This window comes from Vidua chalybeata, chromosome 11, assembly GCF_026979565.1.
Source record: "Vidua chalybeata isolate OUT-0048 chromosome 11, bVidCha1 merged haplotype, whole genome shotgun sequence".
Classification (NCBI taxonomy): Eukaryota; Metazoa; Chordata; class Aves; order Passeriformes; family Viduidae; genus Vidua; species Vidua chalybeata.
Window position 1 is genome coordinate 12,188,253 of NC_071540.1, and position 24,526 is coordinate 12,212,778.

General features: G+C 39.5%; 1 protein-coding gene across 2 annotated transcripts in view; it reads left to right on the forward strand.

Moving 5' to 3' along the window:
- NFATC3 (nuclear factor of activated T cells 3) overlaps nucleotides 1-17,622 on the forward strand; it is a 64,310-nt gene extending 46,688 nt beyond the window's left edge. The window contains exons 10-11 of one of the 2 annotated variants that reach the window (XM_053952688.1): nucleotides 5,398-5,499; nucleotides 14,188-17,622. In XM_053952688.1, the coding sequence (XP_053808663.1) occupies nucleotides 5,398-5,499; nucleotides 14,188-14,312 (227 nt within the window). In that variant the 3' untranslated portion in view covers nucleotides 14,313-17,622. The remainder of the gene's footprint in view (nucleotides 1-5,397; nucleotides 5,500-14,187) is intronic. The other variant, XM_053952689.1, reaches the window with a different exon arrangement.
- The last annotated feature ends 6,904 nt before the right edge of the window (nucleotides 17,623-24,526 follow it).

A 24,526-nucleotide genomic window follows, 5' to 3' on the forward strand; every position in this document is an offset into this window, starting at 1 on the left:
TTCCTGCTTCTTTACTTTCCCCCCCCCCCCCCCCCACTGAACTTTGTGTGACTCTTCATTGTCTTGTTTTTCAGGAGGACCGTGTTGATATCCTTAGACTTCTCTTATCTCCACCTTGAATTTGCTTTTATGTTTTGTTTCCCCTCTTCCCATTTTTGCATCCTACAGGGAACACCTTCTAATTCACTTGAAACAAGGGATCAAAATGCATGAGGTCACATAGAAACAAAATTCAAATTACATTTTAAGAATATTTGAAACATAACACAATTTCAAAGTAGTATTGTATGCTACTACTTCAAAGGTATTCTGAAAAAGTTCTCTTTTCTGCTTAGGTTTTTGCAGTACTGAGGCTGCACAAGGTCAGAAACTTTTGGAGCTAAGTAAAAGCAGCTTCTAGCACTTTTATTTGTCCCCTTGACTTTTTCTATCCCTGGGTGTGTTGGACCATTTTTCCCTTAGCATCTTTCAGCAAGTCACCCCTCTGGCCAACAGCTCAGGTCAACAGCTGAAGTGACAGGAAACAGGCAGCTGGTCATTCCTGGCCTTTCCCATATCCATCATCCATACTGGGCTTTGCTGCACACCCATCTAATAAAGCTTCTTCCCCACTTGAAAGAAAAGCTACTCAAAGTTAGACTCAGTCTGATTATATGATGAGGCCTAATTAATCCATCCCCTCTGTTTTTAAAAAGTGCTCCTAATGTAGTGGTTTACCTATTCCCACTGTCAAATTTTAGGTTTAAAACTGTTCCAATACTGCTGATCTCAAATTTAATTGTTTGTGATTTGCAGTTTAGGAGGGAATTTACCTTGGATTTCATGGCTTTCTACAGTGATGAGATTTCTAACATGTACACCTGTATTTAACCATTTTTAAGGTATTGTTTGGCTGTATTCAGCAATCAGGATGACCTTTTACTAATCCTCTTACATTTTGTTACTCATTGTATCTCCATTACATAAAGCTGGAGATTAAAAAATCCAGTATGTGCATTTACTATAAATCATAACTAGAAATCCCCTAAGCACTTTGTGTATATGAAGCAGTAAGGCTGCTTTGTCAGACATATTCCATGTAGAACTCTAAGCTGTTAGCATTCATTCATTTTAATAGTTCTGTGATAACTCTATAGCTTACAAATTCTCTTGCTGAGAAGCTCAGATTATTCTGATCTTGGCCAGAAGACTTGTACATGTTTGCAAGCAGCTTTTTAACTGTAGCTTCAGCTGAATTTCTGGAGAATCGAAGTGCTGAGTGATAAGAAAGTATTGGAGAAGGACTATACTTTTTATTTCTGTCTATATTTAAAACTTACTCATTAACAGATCAGTGTTAATGCAGCATCCTGCCATTGGAGGTCTGCAGAAGCACAGAGAGTACTGAATGCTGGAGTTTGGTGTAGTGTGGAGGAGAGCAGCTCAAACTTGAGAGGTACATCTCAAATCCAAGGTGTTTTTATTGTCTCCTGAGTACAGAGCGCAATGTTGCACCTTGCAGTGTGCCCAGCAAGGCCAAGGACTGCAACCTACACGATGCCTGGAACTGTCACAACAATCCTGCACTAAAAGGCATTCTGAAAACTCTACCAGTATAAACTGTTCAGTAAAGTTGTGTTCAGATTCCTCCTTTCTTAGCATTCTGATTATTAAATCTGTATTGTCAAGCAGTATGAGGCAGTAGTAAAAAGCAGTCCTGCAGTGAGATGTTGAGGTGATAAGGCAGAACCTGGAATGTATTAAAAGAGGATGGAACTCTACTTTGAGCAAAATATGTTATGAGGAAAATGAAGATCCAGATGGAGCAGTAGTCTAAAAGCTGAAGAGTGGAGCAGTGAGCAAAGGTGAAATGTTTTGCATCAGGGGTTGTCAGCAGTTAAAGTTGACCGTATCTTCTAGGGGATTCACTCACTGTGTCCATAAAATCTATGTCAGTGAGGCATCCCAAGAAGACCAGTTACAGATTTCTAATGTGTAAAAATGTCAGCTAAATCCTCAGGTGTCTGTGGCCAGCTCTCCCTGGGAGAGCCACAGAACATCTTGTAACTAATGCAAAGTAAACTCAACTGACTCACCACTTCAAAAAGATTCCCATTCAAGAATTAGAAGAGGACAGAGACTTCTTCTATCAGTGCAGGTGACACTTCTTCACCAAGGTGTGGCTGCTGGCAGTCGCAGCAGAACTGGAAGGAGCTCAGTACACCTTGTGCCCCCGGAAGAAATCTACACAGACACTTCAGCACCACTTTCCACTGCACAGCCCAAGTGTCCTCTAGACTCAAGGCTTGTGCTGAATTCTGTGTCAGACTCAGCTCTCTTCTTATGTGAGGGAAAAAGTAAACATGACTGCAATGAGTTGGTTTCACCAGGATACAGAAATGCAGAGTGTGACAGCAAAGCCAAGCCATGAGCAGGGTATTTGTAACTGTAGTAGGTAATTGCAGAGCTGGTGCTATGATTCTACAGGCACATTTAGTTTTTCTGTACATAATGTGCACAGGAAAAAACCATACTCCAACATTCCATACAGTTAATTGAAAAAAAAAATAGTACTGCTTAATGAAGTTGGCATTAAACCTGAAATTACTGAAAGTAAGCCTGGCCTATGGCTTGGAATGGTGACTTGCAAGGCAGCCTGCCATTTTTGTGGTAGTTTGCCACAGCAGCCATGGCCTGATGTGTGACAGGTTTGGTCTCAGAGCAGCACAATCAGCTGGCTGCTCCAGCACGGACAGCTGAGGGTTAATTAGAGCCTGGCAGCTCCTTCTTTTTTGTTAGGGAAAGTTGACGCTTGCTGGTCTTGTGGAGTCAAAACCAGGCTAAATATATTGCACTAAGCAATGTGATGTAGTTGCAGAGATTCTTCACATAAATTCAGCTGGTAGAGTTCTGTCTGGAGCTGACAGAAGAAGGTGTATGTCCCAGGAAATGTGTGCTGCAGTCTGTCCATAGTTTTCCTTGAGGTTTGCTGATCCTTGTTACCTCTGTCAGGAGAGCAATTCACTCACCTGTCCTCTAAAACACATCATTTGTATCAAACTTCTTTTTGCGAAGCGTATTAAAAAAAATCCACTCTCTGCTACTCACTGAAGCAGCACTGCAGACAGTCATGCATTCTAGAGTGTTTTGGGAGATTTACTCTTCTAAAACCAGTACATCTTCTAGGTTAAGTCCCACAGCTTGCACATCCTGCTCAAGTTCAGCAGGAGTAAAGGATACACAGGCTAAACTTTTAATCAGATAGTGCTACAAAAACAGGAAGTTAATTGGCTCCTGTCAGAAGAGATACTGAAAACCAAATGGGATGACTCCAGGAGCTCTTTGGTCTGCCTGTATCCATAACAGAACTCTAATTTTGACTTCCTGCTTTGACCCAAACTGAGTGCTCATAATTGAGTTTAAAGCTTTTCTTAAGCTTTCATTAAAGACTGAGTCAGAACAGCAAGATCATTCAAAAAAGTATGAATTTTTCATCAGTTAAACAGATCTACTGGGTGTCATTTTTCTTGATTTTTGTTTCAACTTCATAGTTTCATTTTGGCTTTATATTCTTTGGGTACAGAATGTATTTTAGTAGTGCTTAAGGTAGTAAAAAGCTTTTTTGAATGTTTAGGGTATTACAAAGTATAAAGGCATTTTTAATAATTTTTAATGTATATTTTTCTGGTACCTCAAGTTCTGCCTAATGTGTGTGTGTAGAACAAAATCTTTATGCTGCATCACACAGTTGAAAAGGCTGTTGTTTTATGTCCCACAATTCCCAAACAAGAAGCAATGTGTGCCCGAGGGCAGTGCATGCATGCTCTGTTCCAGAAGGTGCTGGCTGGAGATGCTGTGTGTGCTGTGCATGGCACAATTTGTTAGGGATTGATAAAAGCAAACACTCACCACTGTCAGCAGCTTTGGTAGTGCACACAAGAACCTCAGGATCTTGCTAAGTATGAAACTAATTAGAAAAATTGCTCAGAAACATATTTCCCTGCCAGAGTGACATATAATCCTTACTGTATAAGCTGGGCTGTCTTAATGGTGCAGAGGCTGTTGCTTTATCAGCTAATGAACTCCACTGTTCTCTCTGGAGGCTTTTTGGCAATGTTTGTTGTCTGCTCTTTCGAAAGCTTCACCTTTCTAAAGAGGGTTGTTGGTACAGTTAATTTGTTTCCTCACCAGGCAGTTTCCTGCCCATCTCCCTGGATTCATTAGATCTTTATTTAAATATTACTTTCTTGCTGTTTTGACCATAATTGATGGGGGGAAATGATCTTTTCTTATCTCCTATTATTTGACAAGAATTTGTCCTTAATTTACTCCTTTCCTTCACAATGGCAGTGAACATTTTCATTGAAACCCAGATAATGCTTTCCACTTCCCATTTAAACATGTGAAACTTTACACTTTGAACAATTAAGCATAAGAAGTCACCCAAAGAGGTAATTTGAGCTACTTGAATTTCAGAAGGAAGTAAGAGTAGGTTCCTTTGTTCTCCCAGGAGTCATTCCTAAGCAGGGCTTAGATACCATGCTGGCAAAATAAGTGTGTGCCTGTATCCAGAAGGCACAAATTAGCCAGGGTCCAGAGTAATTTTCTTAATTATGTTAAAGCCTAGTTGACTAAATTTGCAACCCTGTCTTGGGCAAGGAAAAAAACCAAATCCAACCCTGTTGTAAGCTCTGCCTAGCCACTGATCACAACTGAATAAATATAGACTTGTTGGTTAAAATAATGAATAGACTATTTGACATCGATTTTTTCCCTTAGGAAAAGCAGTTCCTTGAAAAGCAGCTCTGCAGTACCTGCAGGGTTTCTCACATGGCCCAAGTCTGAGGGAGCCACCTGTGCCAAGACAACACTTGGGCAGGGTGTGCAGTGGGACAGCAAGGGGAGCCAGCAGCTGTGAGCAGCAACAGCTCCTTGTGCTTGGGGGAGAGGGAAAGTGGCACAAAAGGTTCTGTTCACTAGGACTCTTCTCTTTTACCTACCCTGGAGTTGCTGTCAAGGGCCACAAGTACTTCTAATGTGACCACAGTAAGTAAAACAAATTGAAAAACCTGAAGGAGGAATGTTCTAAACACAAATACTAAAATCAGATTTAAGTAGTATAAATTCATGATGATACAATTATGCAGACATCCAAAAAATTAACCATTACCTTTATGGCTCTGGCTGCTAAATGAAAGTAATTATACAAGTAAATATACAAGTGATACTGTTTTTAATAGGCACTCTGATAACTTAAAAATAGTTACTTATGTCACATACACAGTGTTTGTGAATGAAATGGGGTATTTAAATTTAGTGCTATTAAAAGAAAAATGAAAATCACTTCCTGGTTGAGTGAACTGTAACTTCTTGGTTTAGTCCAGTCAGTAGTTATGTCTGTCTTCTTCTCTGACACAGACAGTTTTATCTCTGACCTGGAATACCAGCCATCAGGTTCAACAGAGAAATGGACTCAACATTCAGCACTCATGTCCAACTCCTTTGTGGAAAATCTAGAGGGTGAGTCTGCTTACTGAAATGCTTCAATGTTTAAAATTGGAGCACAAAGGAAAGGGGAAAGTGTTGTAAGAGTTTTAAGAGCTGCAAGTGAAAAGCACTTGTAATACTGAAGTATTGCTATAACTGGACACCTGTGTATTCTGAAATAGTTTGAAATTTAGCATTTGTGAACCAGGTGTACACTCATTCAGTAAAAACGTCCACTCAAGGTATACAGAGCTGCCACAGAACTTCCTGAGTGCTGTAGGATCTAGTAAAACAGAAGAAGAGGATATGAAAATCCTAAGCGAAATACGGGCATGGTAGAGAAGTGACCATTAGTTAACTGAGAAATTTGGAACATTTCTCTTTTCCAAAAAGATGAAGCAATGTCAGTTAAAATAGATGGAATGCAGTGGCACGCACCACCAGTCAGAGTATTGGGAATACAGGTTCATAACTAGATTTAGAGTTGAATGTGCACTATAATTGGGTAAGAATATCTGGATTTATTATTTCGGTATCTTTATTTCACATGTAAACAAGATAATTAGGCCCTGTGACTCTTCTAAATACTAATGATATTAAAAATTTTTGCATGGTCTATTGGTCTTGTTTGTGTTTAGACTTCAGTGGTTTTCACTTTATTACAAACATGCCTAAAATGCCAAAGAACTACACTGTCCTTTTTCTTTCAATACATGTACATATACGTTATAACCACTTATAACATGTTCTACTTTCTCCATAGATTTTTAAAGGTTAATAACTGTAAATGTGCAGTAGATTTGGTAATGGTGAAATAGCAAAAACTCTTCATAAAATTTTCACACAATTACTATATAGACTGATTCTAAGTTTGCTTATGAAACTGAAGTGAACCACACAGGTCTTTTGCCAGCTTTCAAGAAACTTAATTCTGCTTTCCTTACCTATCAAAATGTTATTAGTAAGGTAAGTAGCTCCTCTTTGGAATGGCAAAGACAGGGAAAGGACTGTACACCAAGCTGAAATTCCTGTGTCTTGAAATAGCAAATCAATTAGTAAAATATAAGTTGTAATTTAGATTATTTCAGTGTTCTACACTATATCCTGTGCAATTCAGAATCTGGTAGGTTCAGAATAATTGTTGAAGAGCAGGAGTTCTTGAAAAATGGAAATTCAGGCTAATAATAAAATAACCCTCAAATACCAGTTTCCGAACTGAGAAATAACACATGGGCTGGCAACCCCCAAATTTAGGCCTGTGAAATGTACGCTGACAAGTCCCTTTTATAAAGGGCACACAAACAGAAACCCAGACAGAAACACATTTACACACAAGTGTTAGCATTTGACAAATGCAATTGAGAAACATGGCATTTTTAAAATGAAAATAATGGGTATTTTATGTATTTGACACAATGTAGTGTGGTCTGATACAGGAGATAGGATTACAGAGGAAAGTGGGATGGCTTTGTACCTTGAAGAATGCTCAGTGTCAAATCAGACAAGTTAACTGTATCCACTGCCAGTACAGAATTCTTACAGAGCCAATTTTCAGGCTTAAATTAGGAAGAGCACAGCTTCTAAATTATACTGCTAAAGAGGAGAGCAACTACGACTGTAGTGTGCTGCAGGAGATCAGAGCATCCACAGGAAATAACTAACGGAATACTTGAGTCATCCTTTATAGAAGGGGTAAGTGAGATGACTGCTTCAGGGAGTGCCAAACATGAGGAGAACCCACATGAGGAAATATCTCTTTATTTGGTCGAAAGGAGTGTACAAAAACTTCTTGAAATAATTAAATCTTGTTTTGTGGCAGTTTCAGCATCACAGGCTGTGACAAACTTGAAAAGACAAACTGTAGAAAACAATCAAGCTTCTGAAAATATAATAGTTGGTCAAAAGGGTCACATAGTTGCGAGCAGTCTGCAAATTATTTATGAAGGTTCATAAGTGTGCAATTACTCTGCTGTGAGGGAGACTTCAAGCTGCTTCCACGTGCAGAAAACAGAAAAGAACATAAAAGTTATGAAGTTAAATGGGAAATATGACCAACAGACGACAAATCAGTAATTCAGTTAAAATTAGGTAAGTGATGTTAGAAAGTTTTGTGTATTGATGTTGACAATTGAGGAACAAGAGATTCTCATGCCTAGAGTCCTTTAAAAAAGAAACCTGTTGCAGAACCTGTCTCAGTGTAAGGTGTCAGTAAAAATGTTTCAGAGCAGTGACAGTGACAATTGTCCTCAAGTAGATGACATGCCAGACAGCTCTGGAAAGGTAAACAGCAGTTAACTATGAACTGTAATGTAGAACCTGATGTGGAGCCTGGGTAAAGGTGACACTGCTGCTGCTCAGCTCTTCGGAAGGGTGAAAGCCAAAAACTGTCCAGAAACCTCTACAGCAAGATCTTGTGATTAAAGACAACCAGATAGTTAAAGTGGAAATTAGAGTAAGGGAAAGAATTAAACCTGCACTCATCATACAGTATTAACTATTCTCATTTAAAGGTGTCTTGAATTCAAAATGAGAACTTGCTTAGTAGTGTTAAAAGTAGTCTTGAAAGGGTGAATAAATGCTAGGAATGTCTAGGGAACAGCAGAGAATAAGAAAATGCTACTCCTTAGACCTATTTTGTGACCACATTTTGTCCCTGATACCACAAAGGAATTAGATGAATGCTTGTTGTTGGTTCTGCTAGAACTCTGCAGCCAGAAAAAGGAATGAGGAAAAACTGCCAAATATAATAAAATGAGTGGGGGGCACAGAAAAGGTAATGAAAGATAATTCCTGGGAAAGAAACCAGTAAGTGACCACCAAGTAATCCTGGGGCAAGTTCAGCACATCTAAAAAGCATTGCTACTGCTATAGGGGGCTAAGCTTTGCAATCTGCTGTCACAGAATGTTGCAGTTGACAGAATTTTGCACAGACCTTAGAAGATCCCAGGGAGAAAAATCCAAATAGGAACATTTGGTGCAAAAGATACTGTCTCTAGCTCAGGAGTTCCTGGGAAGAACACATTTTGGAGGCTGGTGGAACACCCTGGGGAAGCATTGTTGTATCTTGCACACATCTCTGCTCTTGCCCATTGCAGCCCTAGTGGTCTGTAATCTGAACTGGTTTGCCTGAAGTTCTCCATGGAGGTTTTCAGGAAGTATTTTTGACTTAGAAAAACCTAAAATGCTTGGTAACTGCCAATAAAGATACTTGCTTGTCCTGTAGAAAGTAGATTAGTGGCTTCCTGCAAGGAAAAAGAGGTTACTTGCATTATTCCCTGAAAGTCCTGTAGGTTCAGGCCTTTTCTTATATTCTTATAAAAAATGCATATACTTAGATATAATTCTGTTTTCCTTTGTGCTCCAGTACAAAATATTTGTCTTTTAGCACAATGAGAGGGGAAATTAGATACAGAGCAATTCAGAAACATGTTTGTTTTTGCTTGGCATTTGATTAAAAAAGATAATGCCTTTACTTTTGATATTAGAACTTCAAACACCTTTAAAACACCTTAAGAGAACTTGTTATTCTAAATTGGTAGTTTGGGGGGTTAATTTATGCAAAACATTCAGGAATTTATTATTAGAAGCACCAGCTTCTAATGATGATGTCATGCTTGATAACACAAGGGCTTTGTTCTGTTCAAATCAGTGAACGTGGATCACTTTCTGTAGGTGGGAATTTGTCCAGAGGAATTTCTGCAGAGGGGTTGGTCGGTGCTGGAACAGCTGATGAGATCAGCACCCATAGCTCTGGGTGTCACTCACTGCACAAATGGCTGAGCTGTTCAACCTAATGTCTTAAAACTCTGGATAGCAAATTGCAAAGTTTGAAGAGCTCATCCTGAGCAGTCTGTCTGTCAGGCTGTGGCTTTGTCAGCTGTCCAGTGTGAGCCTTCGGTGACCAGAGGCAAAGCCCTCAGCCTCAGGGGCAGGGGAGGCCTCGGTGCTCCAGCTGCTTCCACTTGTGCAGTGAGCAGGGACTGGAAACAGGCAAACAAAGCACAGTGGGAAATGAAAACCATGTAACTCAGTAAAACAGAGTAAGTGGTTGCTCTTTTTTTACAGCTTATTTTACAGCAGATCCAAAAGTCAGGGCTACTTCTACTCTGTTCTAAGCATATTGATGTTAGGATGCTGCTTCATATTTTGCAATTTTTAATTTTGTAGGCTGGAGCCTCTGTCTAACATTTGGTGCTTTCTCAATGCAGTGTGCTGCTCCTTTTTCGATGCAGCAGAGAGAGGGAAAAGCTTTGCATTGCAATATTGCAGTATCACCAGTATTGACAAGGCCAATCTAATCTGTCTGTAGCAGATTTTCTCCCTACCATCTTAACTTCTGTTCTGCACAATCTATTTTTAACTGTTAGTATAAATTTGCCAGCCAGCTTACATTGTAGATAAATACTAAAGGAGGAAAAGGTGAAACTATTGCAAATAAAGTAACAGCTGAAATTCTGAAATCTGGGAAAACTGCCAAAGAGGTCAACTACATAGACAGAGAAGAGTTGTTAAGATCACTTCCATTTCAGAGCCCAATATTAAAAAAAGGGAGAAAAGAATATTTAAAAAACCCACTGTATCACATTTTGATCTGTGCCATATCTGACAAGTTTTCAAAGTGCAGTTACCACTGTTGTATGGAGGAATATGCCACATGGGTACACAGGGTAGTGTGTGCACCCCTCTCTCTTTTCGTCTGCTCCAGTTGTCATTTCAGGATTTTTGACCCAGACTGTTAGCACAGAAAACACTTAGTAATATTTTTTATGTCATCCATTCAGTTGATAGTGATCATCCAGAATGATTTTAGGTATCAGTAGGTAGCAAATGATTACAAAATTACATTTCTGGTTTCTCCTGAATTGAGGAGTGAGTAGAGGTCCAGGCTATGGGATCAGCAGTCAACACCTGGAACCACAGGTACCAAACAGGCCGGGACTTAACTGGAGGGGGCAGTGGACTGAAAAGTCAAGGTCCTACTTGCACAACTGTTCATCTAAGGTCTAATGAAATTGGTTCTCTCCAAAGAGGTAACAAAAGTATGAACTACAAAACACACATGAACCTGGCAGACAGAGCACAGAGAACATGAAAATCATCCTGGAGATCTGTAATGCAGCATCCCAAACAAGCTCTGCAGCCTTCCCCTGCAAACTTCTGCTGAAGAAAGGAAATGGTATCAAGACAAGGAGGTTTAACAAAGCCATGCATGCTGCTTTCCCCCTGTCTAGTTGCTAATGGGATGGCTCTTAAAGTTAAGCAAAAGGGAGTATGAAATCTTTCTAGATATATTTTTAGGACAGAGTAGCCCCTGCAGCCCATAGTCAAAAGTAGGAGAGGTGGGATAAGGTGGTTTTTTAAAAGTAAAGAAATGTTCTTTTGTTTGTAAAGAATCAGCAGTAGAGCCTGAGCTTGTCCTTTCTCAGAATTGTTGAAATTTGTTCCTCTCCCAATTTGTCACCTGAAAATACTGAGTTTTGCTAGACAGTATTGTAGAAAACCTGTACTTATGTGCATTAATTAAATTTTCAGTTTTAATCACAGACTGCTACATGTTGTGTGCTTGCCCCTCATTGGAAGAAGGTGACACATCATGCATTCAAATGCTGACCTCTGGATTTCTCTTTTAGTCTTTAATACAAAAAGGAAAATGTTGTATGATTTCACCTTCAGCCTTGTACATTTTTATGCAGGATTTTATCTCTTACTGACTACATGATTTACATTTTAACCTGCTTTAATTTATACCATTCCCCATCAGAAAGACAAGTTCTGATAATGCTGGTGTTATATGAATATTATATGTGCCATGAAAGATTAGAGACTGATCTGAGCTGCTGCCTTCTGTAAGCTCTCCTTTCTTTAAAGCCTTTATTTTACCCTCATCTGTACCTCATCTAAACAGTGGAGAGTCTTCTGGAGTCTGCAGGCTCCCCCCAGTCCATTTGTTGGGTACAGAGTTCCAGACAGCTGAAAATGACATTCCTGGAAAGTACAAAATAGGACGATCTGTTAGTTGGGAGGCCAAGGTCTGTGTAAAAACACCTTGGCCAGACACAGCAGGAAAAGCATTTTTGGCCTTTTCTTGAGGCCTGCAAGGTGCTCTGGCAGAACACTGATTTACATACTTATTTTGGAAAAAGCACATGTGAATACTGGTTTGTTTTATAAATTAGCAATTCTTACAAAGTCACTGTGACAAGTAAGATTCCTCCACTAGAATTCTTCGTTGGAATGAAGACATGGTTCTGCATTTGCCTAAGGAATGGTAGGTGTTTCTAATGGAAATCCATGTAAACCAGAAAAATCTGTATTCACCACATGCTAAAAGTATTGCAAAAAAACCTCACTGAGTTACAAAACAGCTTCTTATAAACAGATCAGTGATTATTTAGAAAAAAGCAACACAAACTAACCTGTAGCTTTAATATTCTACGTAATGACTTCTGCAGAAGTTTGGCAAATAAAACCCCATGTGAGCAGCTATTGTCTTCAGAGTAATGTGTTTTAAGGAGAATGCAGTGCCAAAGGCTACGTGCTGCTCAGTTAGACACCTCTGCCTGTGGGAACTACAAAACATTGCAGGACAGACCAGTTTGTGCTGATGGTGCTAGTACAGATAACAGATCAGCCATCAAAACTTAAGTAACTAATAATTTCAAAATACTGAACTTGAAAATGTTATTTTTAGTGTTTTTATTGTAGCACTTACAAAGTTTTAGCAGTACTGAACAGCTGGGACACTCGATTTGCACAAAGCTACTGTTCAGTAGATAAGAGCTGTTAGAGGTCCTTAGAGCAAGCTAATGAATGCCCTGACAGAAGTTGGTGGAGCACAGTTCTTATGAATAATCATCTATAATTTGTTTAAAAAAAACGTTGTGGGTTTTTTTAGCAGTTGTTTACTTATGTATTGTGTTGGCCTGATAAAAATACTTGGGAAAGTGCCCTACCTGCAGTCACACAATTTCCAGTGTCATTGTGCAGTAAAGTTCATTGAATTACAGTTTTTCTTGAAGCCAGATGAATTGCAAATCTTGTAATGCTTGAGGGAATTGGCTTTTCCATGGTGTGTGTGACCTGTTGGAACCCTTGGGTTCAATACTATGTGTGTAACAAGCTGTCCTTGCACTCCTGAGGAGAAAACGTTGGCAGGGATCAACTGGTGGATAACAAACACCTCCTGCATTACACACTGGGCTGTGCAGGGGGTGCTTTTAACGCTTTCCTGGGCGACTTTAAAGAATATAGACACAACCTCTTTTCAGAGCTGAATTTTCTAAGTTACATGGACTTCAGCATATTCACAATATTAATACATTTTCTTTCAGAACCACTTATGGGTCCCACTGCCACAAAGGGCAATGCTCAGGCTGTTCAGTGCTATAAACACGAAGAGCAAATTACAACACCTGTAGATTGGTTTTGTTATGCTTCTAACAGACAGGAATTGTTGGTAGGAAACTTAAATCCTGCTATGGAAAATTAAGGAAGCATTAAGAAAGGTGGTGAAGTGCATCAACACTGTTCTGCAAAATTGCCCAATGGAGAACAAAGTAGCAAAAGCCTGGGTTCCAAATCTGTTACAGAACAAAACATTCTAAACATAAAAATGGTCCTTAGTCAACGAAAGGATCCATTAAATGCCTGTCTATAGAAGGTCCAAGCAAACTCATGCCAGTGATTAAGGAAAAGCTTCTATAATTCAGCCTATTCAAAGTCTTGCTGAGAAAGAGATATTATAACCTACTGCCCACTCAGTAATGGCAATCAACAGGACTCATTGCCTCCAACAATGAAATAATAATCTAGATTGTGGTTATAGTCCAATATTTTTCTAAAATTTGTCATTATTATTTAATATTATATTTTTCATGTCCATGTAGAATGTTATTCAGTTGTCTTTGATAACATTACTAAGGTCCGTTTTTGTAAAGTAGATATTTGTATCACTGTTTTTATCACATTTAACCTTTAAAATGATAATTTTTATCATCTTCTAACCTCAGTTGTCCTGCATTTAATTACATAGGTTTTAGAGTCATTATAATTTCCAAGATTATAATTTTTTAATAACCTAGGTTAACTTTGTCACAGTCATGGAGGTGTCCCTCACTTTTAAGTAGTACAAGTTGATTTTAAGCTTTGCTGAAGTTGACACACATGGATACACAAAGTGGCCTGTATATTAGTCCATCCTGAATCTTCACTGTAGAGAAATTGACTGATAAAATTTAGTTACTGTGGTTTCAGAAATGCAAGTATTCAGAAAACTGGCCCAGTTAATAGGTGTGTAGTGTTTAAAAAGAATATTCTCTTAACCTGAACCCAAGTTCTTAGGAAGTTCTGTAAGTAGCCTGAAAGAGCCAGGAGTTGCTGGAGTTATTTGTTGTACCTGTCACAGTCTTGAACAGGAGGAGTTCTGTGGGGAAATCTTGATAACCTGACCTCTGCTGTGCCTTTCAGTTACCTGTGTGTCATGAATGCTCATGTGCTTATTTTCTTCAAGGGGCTTAGGGAGTCTCCAGCATGGATTATGGCAGGATGTTTTTTCTCCCTTGCTTAACTGTTGCTGAAGCCAGGCTCCTCGTTCATCTCCTGTTACGTAACAGCATCAAGGCTTAGCTCTGAAAGTATTTATTTTTAAAAGGGTTATGCTGATGAGTTCTGCCTTTTGGAAAGCATAAAATAAATTTTTAATATTTCTTCTTTTTTTTATAGTGAATGAGATCATAGGAAGAGATATGTCACAGATCTCAGTGTCACATGGAACAACAGCGGCCAGCCAGCCTGCACGTACATGTCCTGGATCTCTGGAGACAAGAATATCTGATGGAATCCAGTAATGGTTAAGATAATGACTCAACATCCATGAAGACATCACAGCTTCTCTGAATATTTCTTCTTCCTCTTCCTCTTTAGACTTACTGTGCTTCCAACTCTGTGGCCTTTATGAACTGGAACAGTGGATCCTTGCAAAGCCCTTTTAGTGGGTTACATTTTTGATGTAGAGACAGAGCATTTTAATTATAGTTCCTCAGATGCTGTAAAGAGACTTCTTAAAATGGACACACAGAATCTACACAAAATATTTTAACTGTTTTAAAGTTACAAACAAGCTTTGCTTTTTGCATTTAAATAGAATACTTTTATATTTTAAGTACTTCAGATGTGTGGAGATGTTAGTTTGCTCTTATAATACTCACAGTCCTGAACGTGGAAGATTTAATGCACATCTTCAGTGTGCTGCTTGCCCTTAGAGGTAGTATAGTTTGTAACTGATGATTTGTAACACCTTTTGGTCATTTTGGAAAGCCTTTAAAGCTTCTGTTGTTTAATTTTTTACTTAATAAGATCTTCCAGTGGCAAATCATACCTGTCATCTGAAGCCAATGCCACGGAAGCCATTGTGTATATGAATACTGTAGTGTTTTCTTTCTTAGATTCATAGGAAGCAAAGCCAAATGTAGATCTGCACTTGTTTATAAACTGAAGATGTTACTTGATAGGCTGCAAAAAGACCATTCCATCATGAAAGTGTTGGGATAGAAATTACATTCCAAAATTTAACTTTTATAACTTTGTGGATAATCTTCCTGATCTTTATTAGCACAGGCTCCTTCTTGAAATAGCTTTATTTCTTAGCAAGTTACATTTGTAATCCAATTTGAGCAGTAGGATTTTAGATTAAAGAACAGCAACATCAAAGCCATGTTAGATACAGGATAAAATTTAATGTTTGCTGAGGATCTAAATATTCCCATTATCCCTGCAGAATATGGTTTTGAAATCACCAATTCAGTGGCATTCAAGTTTTCAATGCAATAAATCATTTGATCACATCTGTATCTTTTATATGCTGTATGCCCGACCATGCCACTTGGAACTCCTAAGGAGATGACACAGTTCTTTAAATTCAGGCTGTTTGTAAATGTCAGTTTGCTAAAAAGTAATTTACTGTGAATTAGTGGTTAGGCAGTATGATGTGTCCATGTTTAATTTCAAAGGTGTGAAGCAGGAGCTACCAAAGAAATACACGAGATTGATCACAGCAGCAGTAAACTCCGTGCTGTGCTCTGAGGATGCATCTCCCTTATCCCCATAATCTGGTGAATTTGAAGCAATCTGTTCACATCATTACTTAAAATTCTCTGGCCTTTCCAGTTAGACACTGTGGAGAGGATCCAACACTGCTGTGGAGGCCACAGCCATTTCCCTCCCGCAGGAATCACTCATTTACAGCGCTTCCCTCCATGGAACATGCAGGATGTAGCAGCCATGGCAAAGGAAGATCAGCAGTACAGGGAACCTCACAACATCCCAGGTGTTCCTTTTAGTTGCTCATTTGGGTGAGCCATGACAATCTAACAAAAATTAAGAGTGAATTAACACAAATAATTAGAAAATTGGAAAGCATATTTGCACTGGATCCAGTTCAGACAAGTGCAGCCATTTTAGCAGTTAACACATGGGGAGCACATGCCCTTCGTAGACTTCAAAGGAATGAAAGAGTCTGACAGTGGAGAGCAGTGCTGAGTTACAACACCTGGGAGAGCAAACACAGCTTCTACTGCTGTTGTATTTTGGCAAACGGTAGGGAAAACTTTCCACTGAGCCTTTTGCAGGGAGAACCTTACACCTGGAGTGAAGTCAGTGCCCAAGCAATACCATAGCTGTAATCCCATCTCTGTAATAGCTGAATCATAAACTTTCAGAGACCATATATTAAGTGGGTAAAATTGTAATTTTATCATGTACTTCCTTTTAAGAGCGCAGCCTGAGGCTACTAACTTGCTGTTTCATAATTATTTCAAACAACTTAATGCAAGGCCACTGTGTATCTGCTGGGAATCTTAAGCATCCTTTTTGTGAATGTACTGTTCAGTGGTGCAAATCTTGACATTTGCAGGAAATAATTGGCAGGGCTGGAATCTGGAAAGTGTGATATTGTAATTGTCCCTCAGCAATGGTGCTTTACTCTGTCCTCTACTCGTGTACGTTAAAGATCCTAGAAAGAACTCACATGCTCCGAAATGCATCTACTTCTGTTTTTAACACCTTCAAAACAAACCAAACCACACAATGCTGTAAACTATGTCATTGTCTCAGAGTGTGTGATGGTGGCAAGGCACGTTCCAGTTTTCTTTCTTGTATTGGGTCTTTTGCATTAACCATTGTTTGTAGGAGAATTCTGACTGAAAAGCTTTTCATACTGTATGGGATTTATGCTCCTTTATCCTGCTGGTACAGACTCTCCTTGCAAGTTCTCCAAGTAGCTGGAATTCACACTGTACCTAAAATATAGGAGCCCAAACAATCCGGAGTTGCTATGCACTAAATTTTCTGATGCCTTTAAATACCTTGATGCCTGTAGACATAGAAATGCTTTCCTATTTAAAAATGAAATTAAAAAAAATATATAGCTTTGGATACTAAAGCAGTTTTGTATTTGCCTTGTAAAAGCTTCAATACAAGGGTCTTAATTTTATTTTAGCTTGTGTGATAACGTAGATAAAGACTGTTAATCTTGTATAATTTTAGTGGTATAAAAAGCACATGATCTCTATTGGACTATGCAAATTTAATTAAACAGCAGAACCCGGCAACTGTTAATATTTTGTTGGCATCCACTTCCTTGTCCTTAAGTCCTGTCTTCTCCTTGAGTACTTTCCCAGAAATTTGTAATAACTTAGATTATCCTGAAGGAAAGCCTTAATGATGAGGTAGCTTTTCTATAAGGAGGGTCAAAGATCAATGTTTAGGGAAAAAAAAAATAAAGGGGTAGCAAATTAATCCAGGGGGACAGGGATGAGTTCTGAAATTACCATTAACTAGGAATCTGAATTTCTGTGGTAAAACTTACCTGTTATCAGGGGAACTGCCACCCTTTTTAAACCAAAGAATGAGAAAATGGTTTTGTTCTGATACAAAGCTTTGAAACTCTATTTTTGATACTCATAATGGATGTCATTCCTTGAGGTTCAGAAATCGTTCAAATTGAAGTTTTATATTTAAAAATGTGGGACAATAAAGATTAAGTTCTAGATGTTTACAGAGCCTTGTATTGTAATTTCATGTACATTTTGTATTTTAAACATTTTTGTAAGTTATGATTGCAGTGCTACTTGCAGAAATAAAGGGAAAAACTTGCATTTAGGCTCTTAAATCATAGTGTTCAAATAAATAAAAATAATGCAAATACATTGTCACTTATTTAAAACGCAGACCCAGCCACAGTGGGAAGAAACTCCATTTGTGATGCGGTGGTAACCAGCTGTGCCAGGCTGGGGGAGGGGAAGTGAGGGACAGTGGATATTCCCCCTGGAAGAGTGGTGATTTTGAACAATGTGATAGAGAGTTTGGGGCTCAGATTAGAGCCAGCAACAGTGAACCTCCACCTGTGTAAGAAGTGAAAACAGTACTGGCACAGTATCAGTCTGCTTCCCTACTAGCAAGTGTCATTGTTTCAATTAGACAATCACAAGGTTATTTTGAAAGATTTTTCCAGAAACTATTATTCAAGGGAATTCATAATAAACTAATTACCATTCCTGAAAGGATATTATCTTAGGCAAGATATAGTTGAACCGTTTCTGAAAGAAATGTGGAATTCCAACAAAGTTTAAATGAAATGCCAAATCCTGGCTGATCAAGCAGTACCGAGGGAAGTCTCTGTGGGTACAGTCAGGTCTTACAACGTGTGTCTCATCTCAGTGATCTTGGTGCTACTGAAAGGATTTTTGTCTCCCTTGCAGTTTCCTACCGGGCCCTTTCCTTACCCTTGGAATCCCAGTGCGGTGTGGGACTGTTCCAAACAGAACAGGAAAGCAAAAGCTCCGGCCTTTGGCTCCCCTGCTCACCTGCCGGGAGAGAGCAGGAGCAGGAGCAGGGGCAGGGATCCCGGCTCGCGTTGCCAGGAGCAGCGCGGCCAGGCTGGGATTAGCGTCCCTCCGAGCGCGTGTCCCGGCCCATTACCTTCAGCTGCATTTCGCTATAAATACACCAGAAAGGGGATGCTCGAGTGCCACGAACCGAATGCACGGTAAATATAGCCGAGGTTTAGTAAAAATAGCCCCGGCAGTTTGAAAGCTGTTCACGTGTTCTGCAGGGTGATTACCCAGGGTATAATTAGCACACACCGACACCAGCAATAAGCCATTGACTGCGTCTCCTTTGCCGTCAATTCAAGACGCCTTTCAGATGCAAATGGGCTGGAGGCTGCTCCGCTCGGGCTGATGGGGTGGGACAGGAGAGGATCTGCAGTCACACCAGGGTGGGTAGAGCTCAGCACTGACACACGCACGGCTCTTGTTGCTTTATTCCAGGCCGGGTGAAAACGTCGCTTCTAGCTTGCAAAACACTGGTTTGGTATTTCAGGTAATCAGAGAAAAGGACTGTCCTGTTAAAGCCAGCTCTTTTAGAAGAGTAATCAGACGTTAGTTCACTTAGGACCCAAACCCAAAGGAAATGCTGGCAGAAATCAAGGCCTTTTAATTCGCATATTGTAGCCAATATTTCCTTACAATATTCCACAGCACAGACTTGTGCTGTCTTCTTCCTGCTGTTTGTTTCTGGACCTCTCTCTCCCCCTGCCTAACTCAAAATACTGCTGTGTGTTCTGAATCTACCATGTCCTCCACTGGACTGAATAAGGTGAGAGTTTACCTTTTTTAATTTCCCCTTGGCTTAAGTTCATTTACAATAACAGTATTCAGAAACTAGCCACCGCTGTAGTGAGTGAAGTATTAAGATATGTAGAAGACCATGGAAAAGAAAAAAGGATTTTCAATATATTTAAAAATTCATGCATAGTTTTGCATACAGACTTCTCTGGTAAAGGAAGTTAACTCAGAACTTTATTCTGCCTGGTAAAAGTATTATTTTTATCAATCAGTCATTTTTAGCAAACAAAAAGCATTGTCATTTGCAGAGATCCTCCAAAAAATTATTTTACACTAACCAACTGTTACTTTTGTTAACACCTGCTACATGCAAAAGAAAACAGAAGGAAAAAAGTCTCAGACTAAGATACAGAAGCAATAGAAAAGGAGTATTTACAAAGACTTGGATGTTCCATAGATCTTCTTTTTGAAGAGATTGATCCACTAGAAAAGTCAGGCTATAGAAGTTCTCAAGCTGCAAATGTAAAGTTTTCATTGCATTTGTGGTTTTTATTACTAGGAATTGAAAAATAAATACCTACCTCTTCCTTCCTGTCATTGCTGTGACACCTGCTGGTAAGAGCTGGAAGAATGTTTGTAGCCTGTGCTTGTTCTTTTCTGTAATTTTTGATCAAAGAAAAGTGATGCAGCTAAAAAGGACTTGATATGAAAATATTGCTTGGGAATGCGGTGCTGCATAATCAGTGGCATCATGTGAAGTCAGCTGGAGGAAAAAGGGAACAACTACTCTTCCAAGTTCTTCTGACAGTGGGATGATAAATGACTGATGACTTAGGTCCTTCTTGTAATAAAAAGCAGGAAAGACAAGGAAGCAGCATGTTGAAAATACTGAAAGTCGGGAAGGCAAATATTTTCTAGAAAACAGGCAATTATAAAAAACAATAACCACCCTACATATTAACAGCTGCAGCAATAAACTTGAGTTTATCTCTCAATAAACACTTCCACACATTAACGACTGCAGGTTCTGGAATCAAAGACAAAAGCTTTTCCACATACCCAAGGTTCTGGCTGTAACACCAGCATCAAGGATCTAGGCTGGCATAGAGCATTTTTTAGGACAAGGCATGGAAGGTCAGGGTTGCCTTCCTAAATTTACTACAGCTTGGTACAAAAGGTGTAATGGATTCTTCTCTGCCAAGGAGGCACAACTACTGCAACAAACACACAGCACAGAATAGCTGAGTGTTGTCCTACATGCATCATAATTTTTTTCTCACAGCAATAAAAAGATCCATTTGTAAATATCCCAAGAACTCCTTGGTGTATCCACCAGCCAAGTCGTTCTTGCAATGTGTTGGAAAAGGACAAGACAAACTTTGAGCAGTCAGTATGTCACTGTTTTCAAGTAGGAAATTCTCTAAGTATGATGCAAGAACAGATTTTTCTAGTTTTCCATCATTTGAAGAAGTGCCTCCGGAGCTGCTGCATAGCCTGTCCAAAGCACTGGTTGTCTATGATTTAATGAATTAAGGTTTACTTTCAAGGTTTGCCGTTTTAAGATTTGCATCATAATAAAGGTGCAACAACCATTTACAGATCAGAACCAGCTGCAGTTGACAGCAGATGTGCAGATTTCCAGTTTAACTGCCATTGGTTCAACTTTACCCTGTGTGTTTTCTGGGCCGGGTCTCCACGTGGAAAGGTTGCTCACAGGACATTAATCCTCACACCTGCCTGTCACAGCAGCTCTTGCTCAGCTCCGTGCTGTGTGATCAGTTCCTGCTGCAGTTGTTTCTGTCTCCAGCTGCACTAATCACACAGTTTTGCCAGCACATGCATTTCTGCATTTTCATGTTCCCACCATTTCTTCCCTTACCAAGAATGAAAAATAAAATCTTCTACAGAAATCAACTAAGAGAGGTCAAGGATAACTTTATTCAAGTAACAGCAAATAGCACCCTGTGACATTTGCCTGGCTGTAGTCACAGTAGCTGGAGGAGGAGTATAAGCATCAAGCCAATAGGACAAATAAGGCAATACTGAAACTGAATTAAGTGCTACTATGGGATTATTTTTTTTTTCTAAGGATATGAAAAAAGAAGCTATGCCAAGAATGTCATCATTGCCATCTGACCTCACCACTAACAGAAGTTCTAATGGAAAAGCTGCACAAACAATGGAGGATAACAAGCAATGCAACACTGGCCAGATCCAGGGCTGAATGACATCGTGGCTTGGAGAGGCACAGCCATACATTTTGTGGCTGTCAGCAGAGTTTGCTGAGAGACTCAAATGTTGCTTGCCCAAGCCTAAACCCTTTGGAACTAATCCAGCTGCTAAAATGACACTGGAGACCAATAAGGTTTTCTTAGCTAGAAAAGAGGAATACAAAACATACAAAAGACAGAGAAAAGGGGGAAAAGAAAAAAGAGAAAATATTTTGGTTGCTGAGCAGGTCTGTCTCCAATTACAGGCTTCCACTCCCACGAAAGGCTGACCTCAACTACTTCATAGCAGAAAGTAGGAAAATCTCCCACAAAATTCTTCTTAAATATACTTTTTAGATAGCAGTAAAGCTGCAAAAATAATTTTTTAGATAAGCAACAGTTAAACATACCACTGGCTAAGCAGGGCATGTTCTAATGTAAATTGTTCTGGTTTTCTGTGCCATTTGTGCCCTCCTGCCCAGACCACCCTCCCACAGAGACTCTGTCTTCATGACTTTGTATCATTTTCACATATATTACACTAAGCTCAATACTTTTTCCAACAGCACATGAACTCTTAGCAGGTCAAACACCATCTGTACCAGATGAGTAAAATGGAATTCAATCACTTATGTAAAAAAAAAAAGTTGTGTTTGGTTGGAAGGACATGACCTAAAACCAGAACAATTCTGAGTGACATTAAATATTATATTTAAACAGTGACTCAGTCTTTCATAATCAAAATAGAAAAAATTTAGAAAGCAATTAAATGTTGTCTTTACACTTGGCTTGTAAGATAGCTTTCAAGCTACCTGGTGTTTCTTTCATTCAAAATACACTCGGGTGGCTTCACTGAAGGCCATTCTGCAGACAGTAGAGATGTGCTGTAGATGGGCCCAGCAAGCAGAATCAGTACTGGCTCCATGCAACATAAAATATCCTCAGGGGTAGAGTTAACAAAAAAGAAATCACATTACTGAGATTCAAGGAGCTCAGTTGTTCAGCTGTTCTGAAAATGTCCCCAAGCTCTCAAATTTGTTTAAACAAGTGTCAAACCTTCATTTGGTGTTACTGGCACTCTCTCAGTCACATAGGATCAGGATCCTGCTCTCAAAAGCAACAAGATTTTTAGGATTACTTTTTTTTTTTTTTAAGAAGGAAAATTGCAGCTTGGGCATGGGGCCAGGGGTGTTATAAAATTTAATTCACATAGAGAATTATGTGAATTAATGCAGTTCAAATTCCCCCCCAAAGAAAAGTTGAGGTAAGAAAAAAGCCGACACAGGACAGTTCTCTGGGGTCTCTTTTTCTGGAAAAATGTGTGGGTGCTCACAAAACACACACCTGAATCCAGATTAGACTTTATGAGCTCCCCAAAGGCACAGACATTTTGGCTTAAAGCCAGAAGTTAATGGCAAACCAGTTTTAGCTTTCTATTTGCAACTGCAAAGGAGGTTTAAAATCACATGCAGTTTGAATTATTTCTCTCCATTTGTGTATTTTGAGTCACTTTACTCTCAGTAGGACTCCCACAAAACAAACATAAGCAGGAATAGGAGATGAAATCTCACATGCAGAAAGGTCGCTGAGGGAAACAGCTTTGGTCTGCCTGCACTGAACCAACCAGGGCCCATCAGGAGGGTCACAGCAGCGTCCCCTGTGCCGAACTCCAGAGAGGTCCCTGCTGCTTCTCCCTCCAGTTCTCGACAGGACCGTCTCTCAGCCAGAAGAGGCGAGTGCCTGACTGCTAACCAAGATACAATAATGAATCCAGCTGAAAAGCAAAGCCTGAATTCCTGGTAGCACTGCTAATTCTTCATCCCAGGGCTGGCCACAGACGAGTTTGGGGGAGATTTGCTTCTAGAACAAGAAAATGCTGGGAAGCTCATGAAGGAGAAAAGGCTGGAAATCTGCTCCCCCTGAGTGGTGCTCGGGAGTGCCTGGTCTCTCTCAAGAGCCAGCAGTAAGGTGACAGAGCCACAGCGCTGCTTTCAGCGCACAGACTGACACAGGGCCTCGGTGGAACAGCAAGGGGCAGCATCTATAGAAGGGAGAGAATTCCACATCTCATTGAGGCAGAACACCTAAGCAATTTAGTAAAAGAACTGATGCTTAATGGCTGGAAACGTTTACATGGATATGGAAGGGAACAGCCTTTATTGTAACTTAAAGGCTGGCCCAACTCTCCTACTCAAGAAAAGAGGAAGATCTGGAAGAAAGGAGGGAATCAGGTGAGATTAAACCTGGATAAATATTCTAGGAGACTTGAAAGGGAATAATGGCTGTAAAAACTAAAGATACTCCACCAAAAATGTGGGAGACACAAAGGCTAAACCCTTTAGTAAGGTTATCAGAAAGCAAAAGAGCAAAGCTGATTACTGCACAAAGAGAAAGCTTTCTCACGCAATATAAATGCAACTAGACTAAACACAGCACTGGTTGTTTATCTATTTCTACTCCTGTATGGTTAAAAAAAAAAAAAAACCAAAACAACTAACCTGACTGCTCTGAGCATTATGATTAAACACAGGTTCACAACCTAAATCACACTTAACTGATGCTAAAGTAATCTGGGTAACTGCAAGGCATTCCTTATCCTCATGCATGGTGAATGTAAAAACTGAGACCTCAGGACATTGCAGCAAGTGACCCAGCCACCCAGGACTTCTTGCACTCAATTGAAATACCAACAGACAGGTTCCCCATTCAAAAGGCACTGCTCCAAGAAGAGCTGCAGCACATGTGCCAGAGAAGCACAAATAACTCCTAGTAGCTGTTGGCCATACTGGAGGCTCCCTGCTGGGCAGTCAGGTTTTGAAAATACACTGGAACTGCAAGGCTCACACAGGGCAGAATATCACAGCACTGAACAACATTTGGTAAAATAAATGGGTATCTTAGGACACTAATAATACAGTATCACTGTATCATAGACAATTTGTGCAACAATTTTATTTTAACCCACTTTCTGTTATGAGGTACTTCAAATAAATGCCAAAAAGATCGTGTTAGTCACCAAGAAGACAGCTTCTGCTCAGCTGGAATGTAGCAAGTGTTTAATATTTATAATAAAAGTTCAAGATTTAAGAAATATCATGGCCGGCTGAAATGGAGGTGAGTTTCAAGTAGGTATTATGTAATTACCTGGGTTTGTGCAGGCTACTAAGGTAAATGTTTTCTTAAGCAATTATCATTTGAATTCCAAGTTATTTTCCACTATGTCCCACT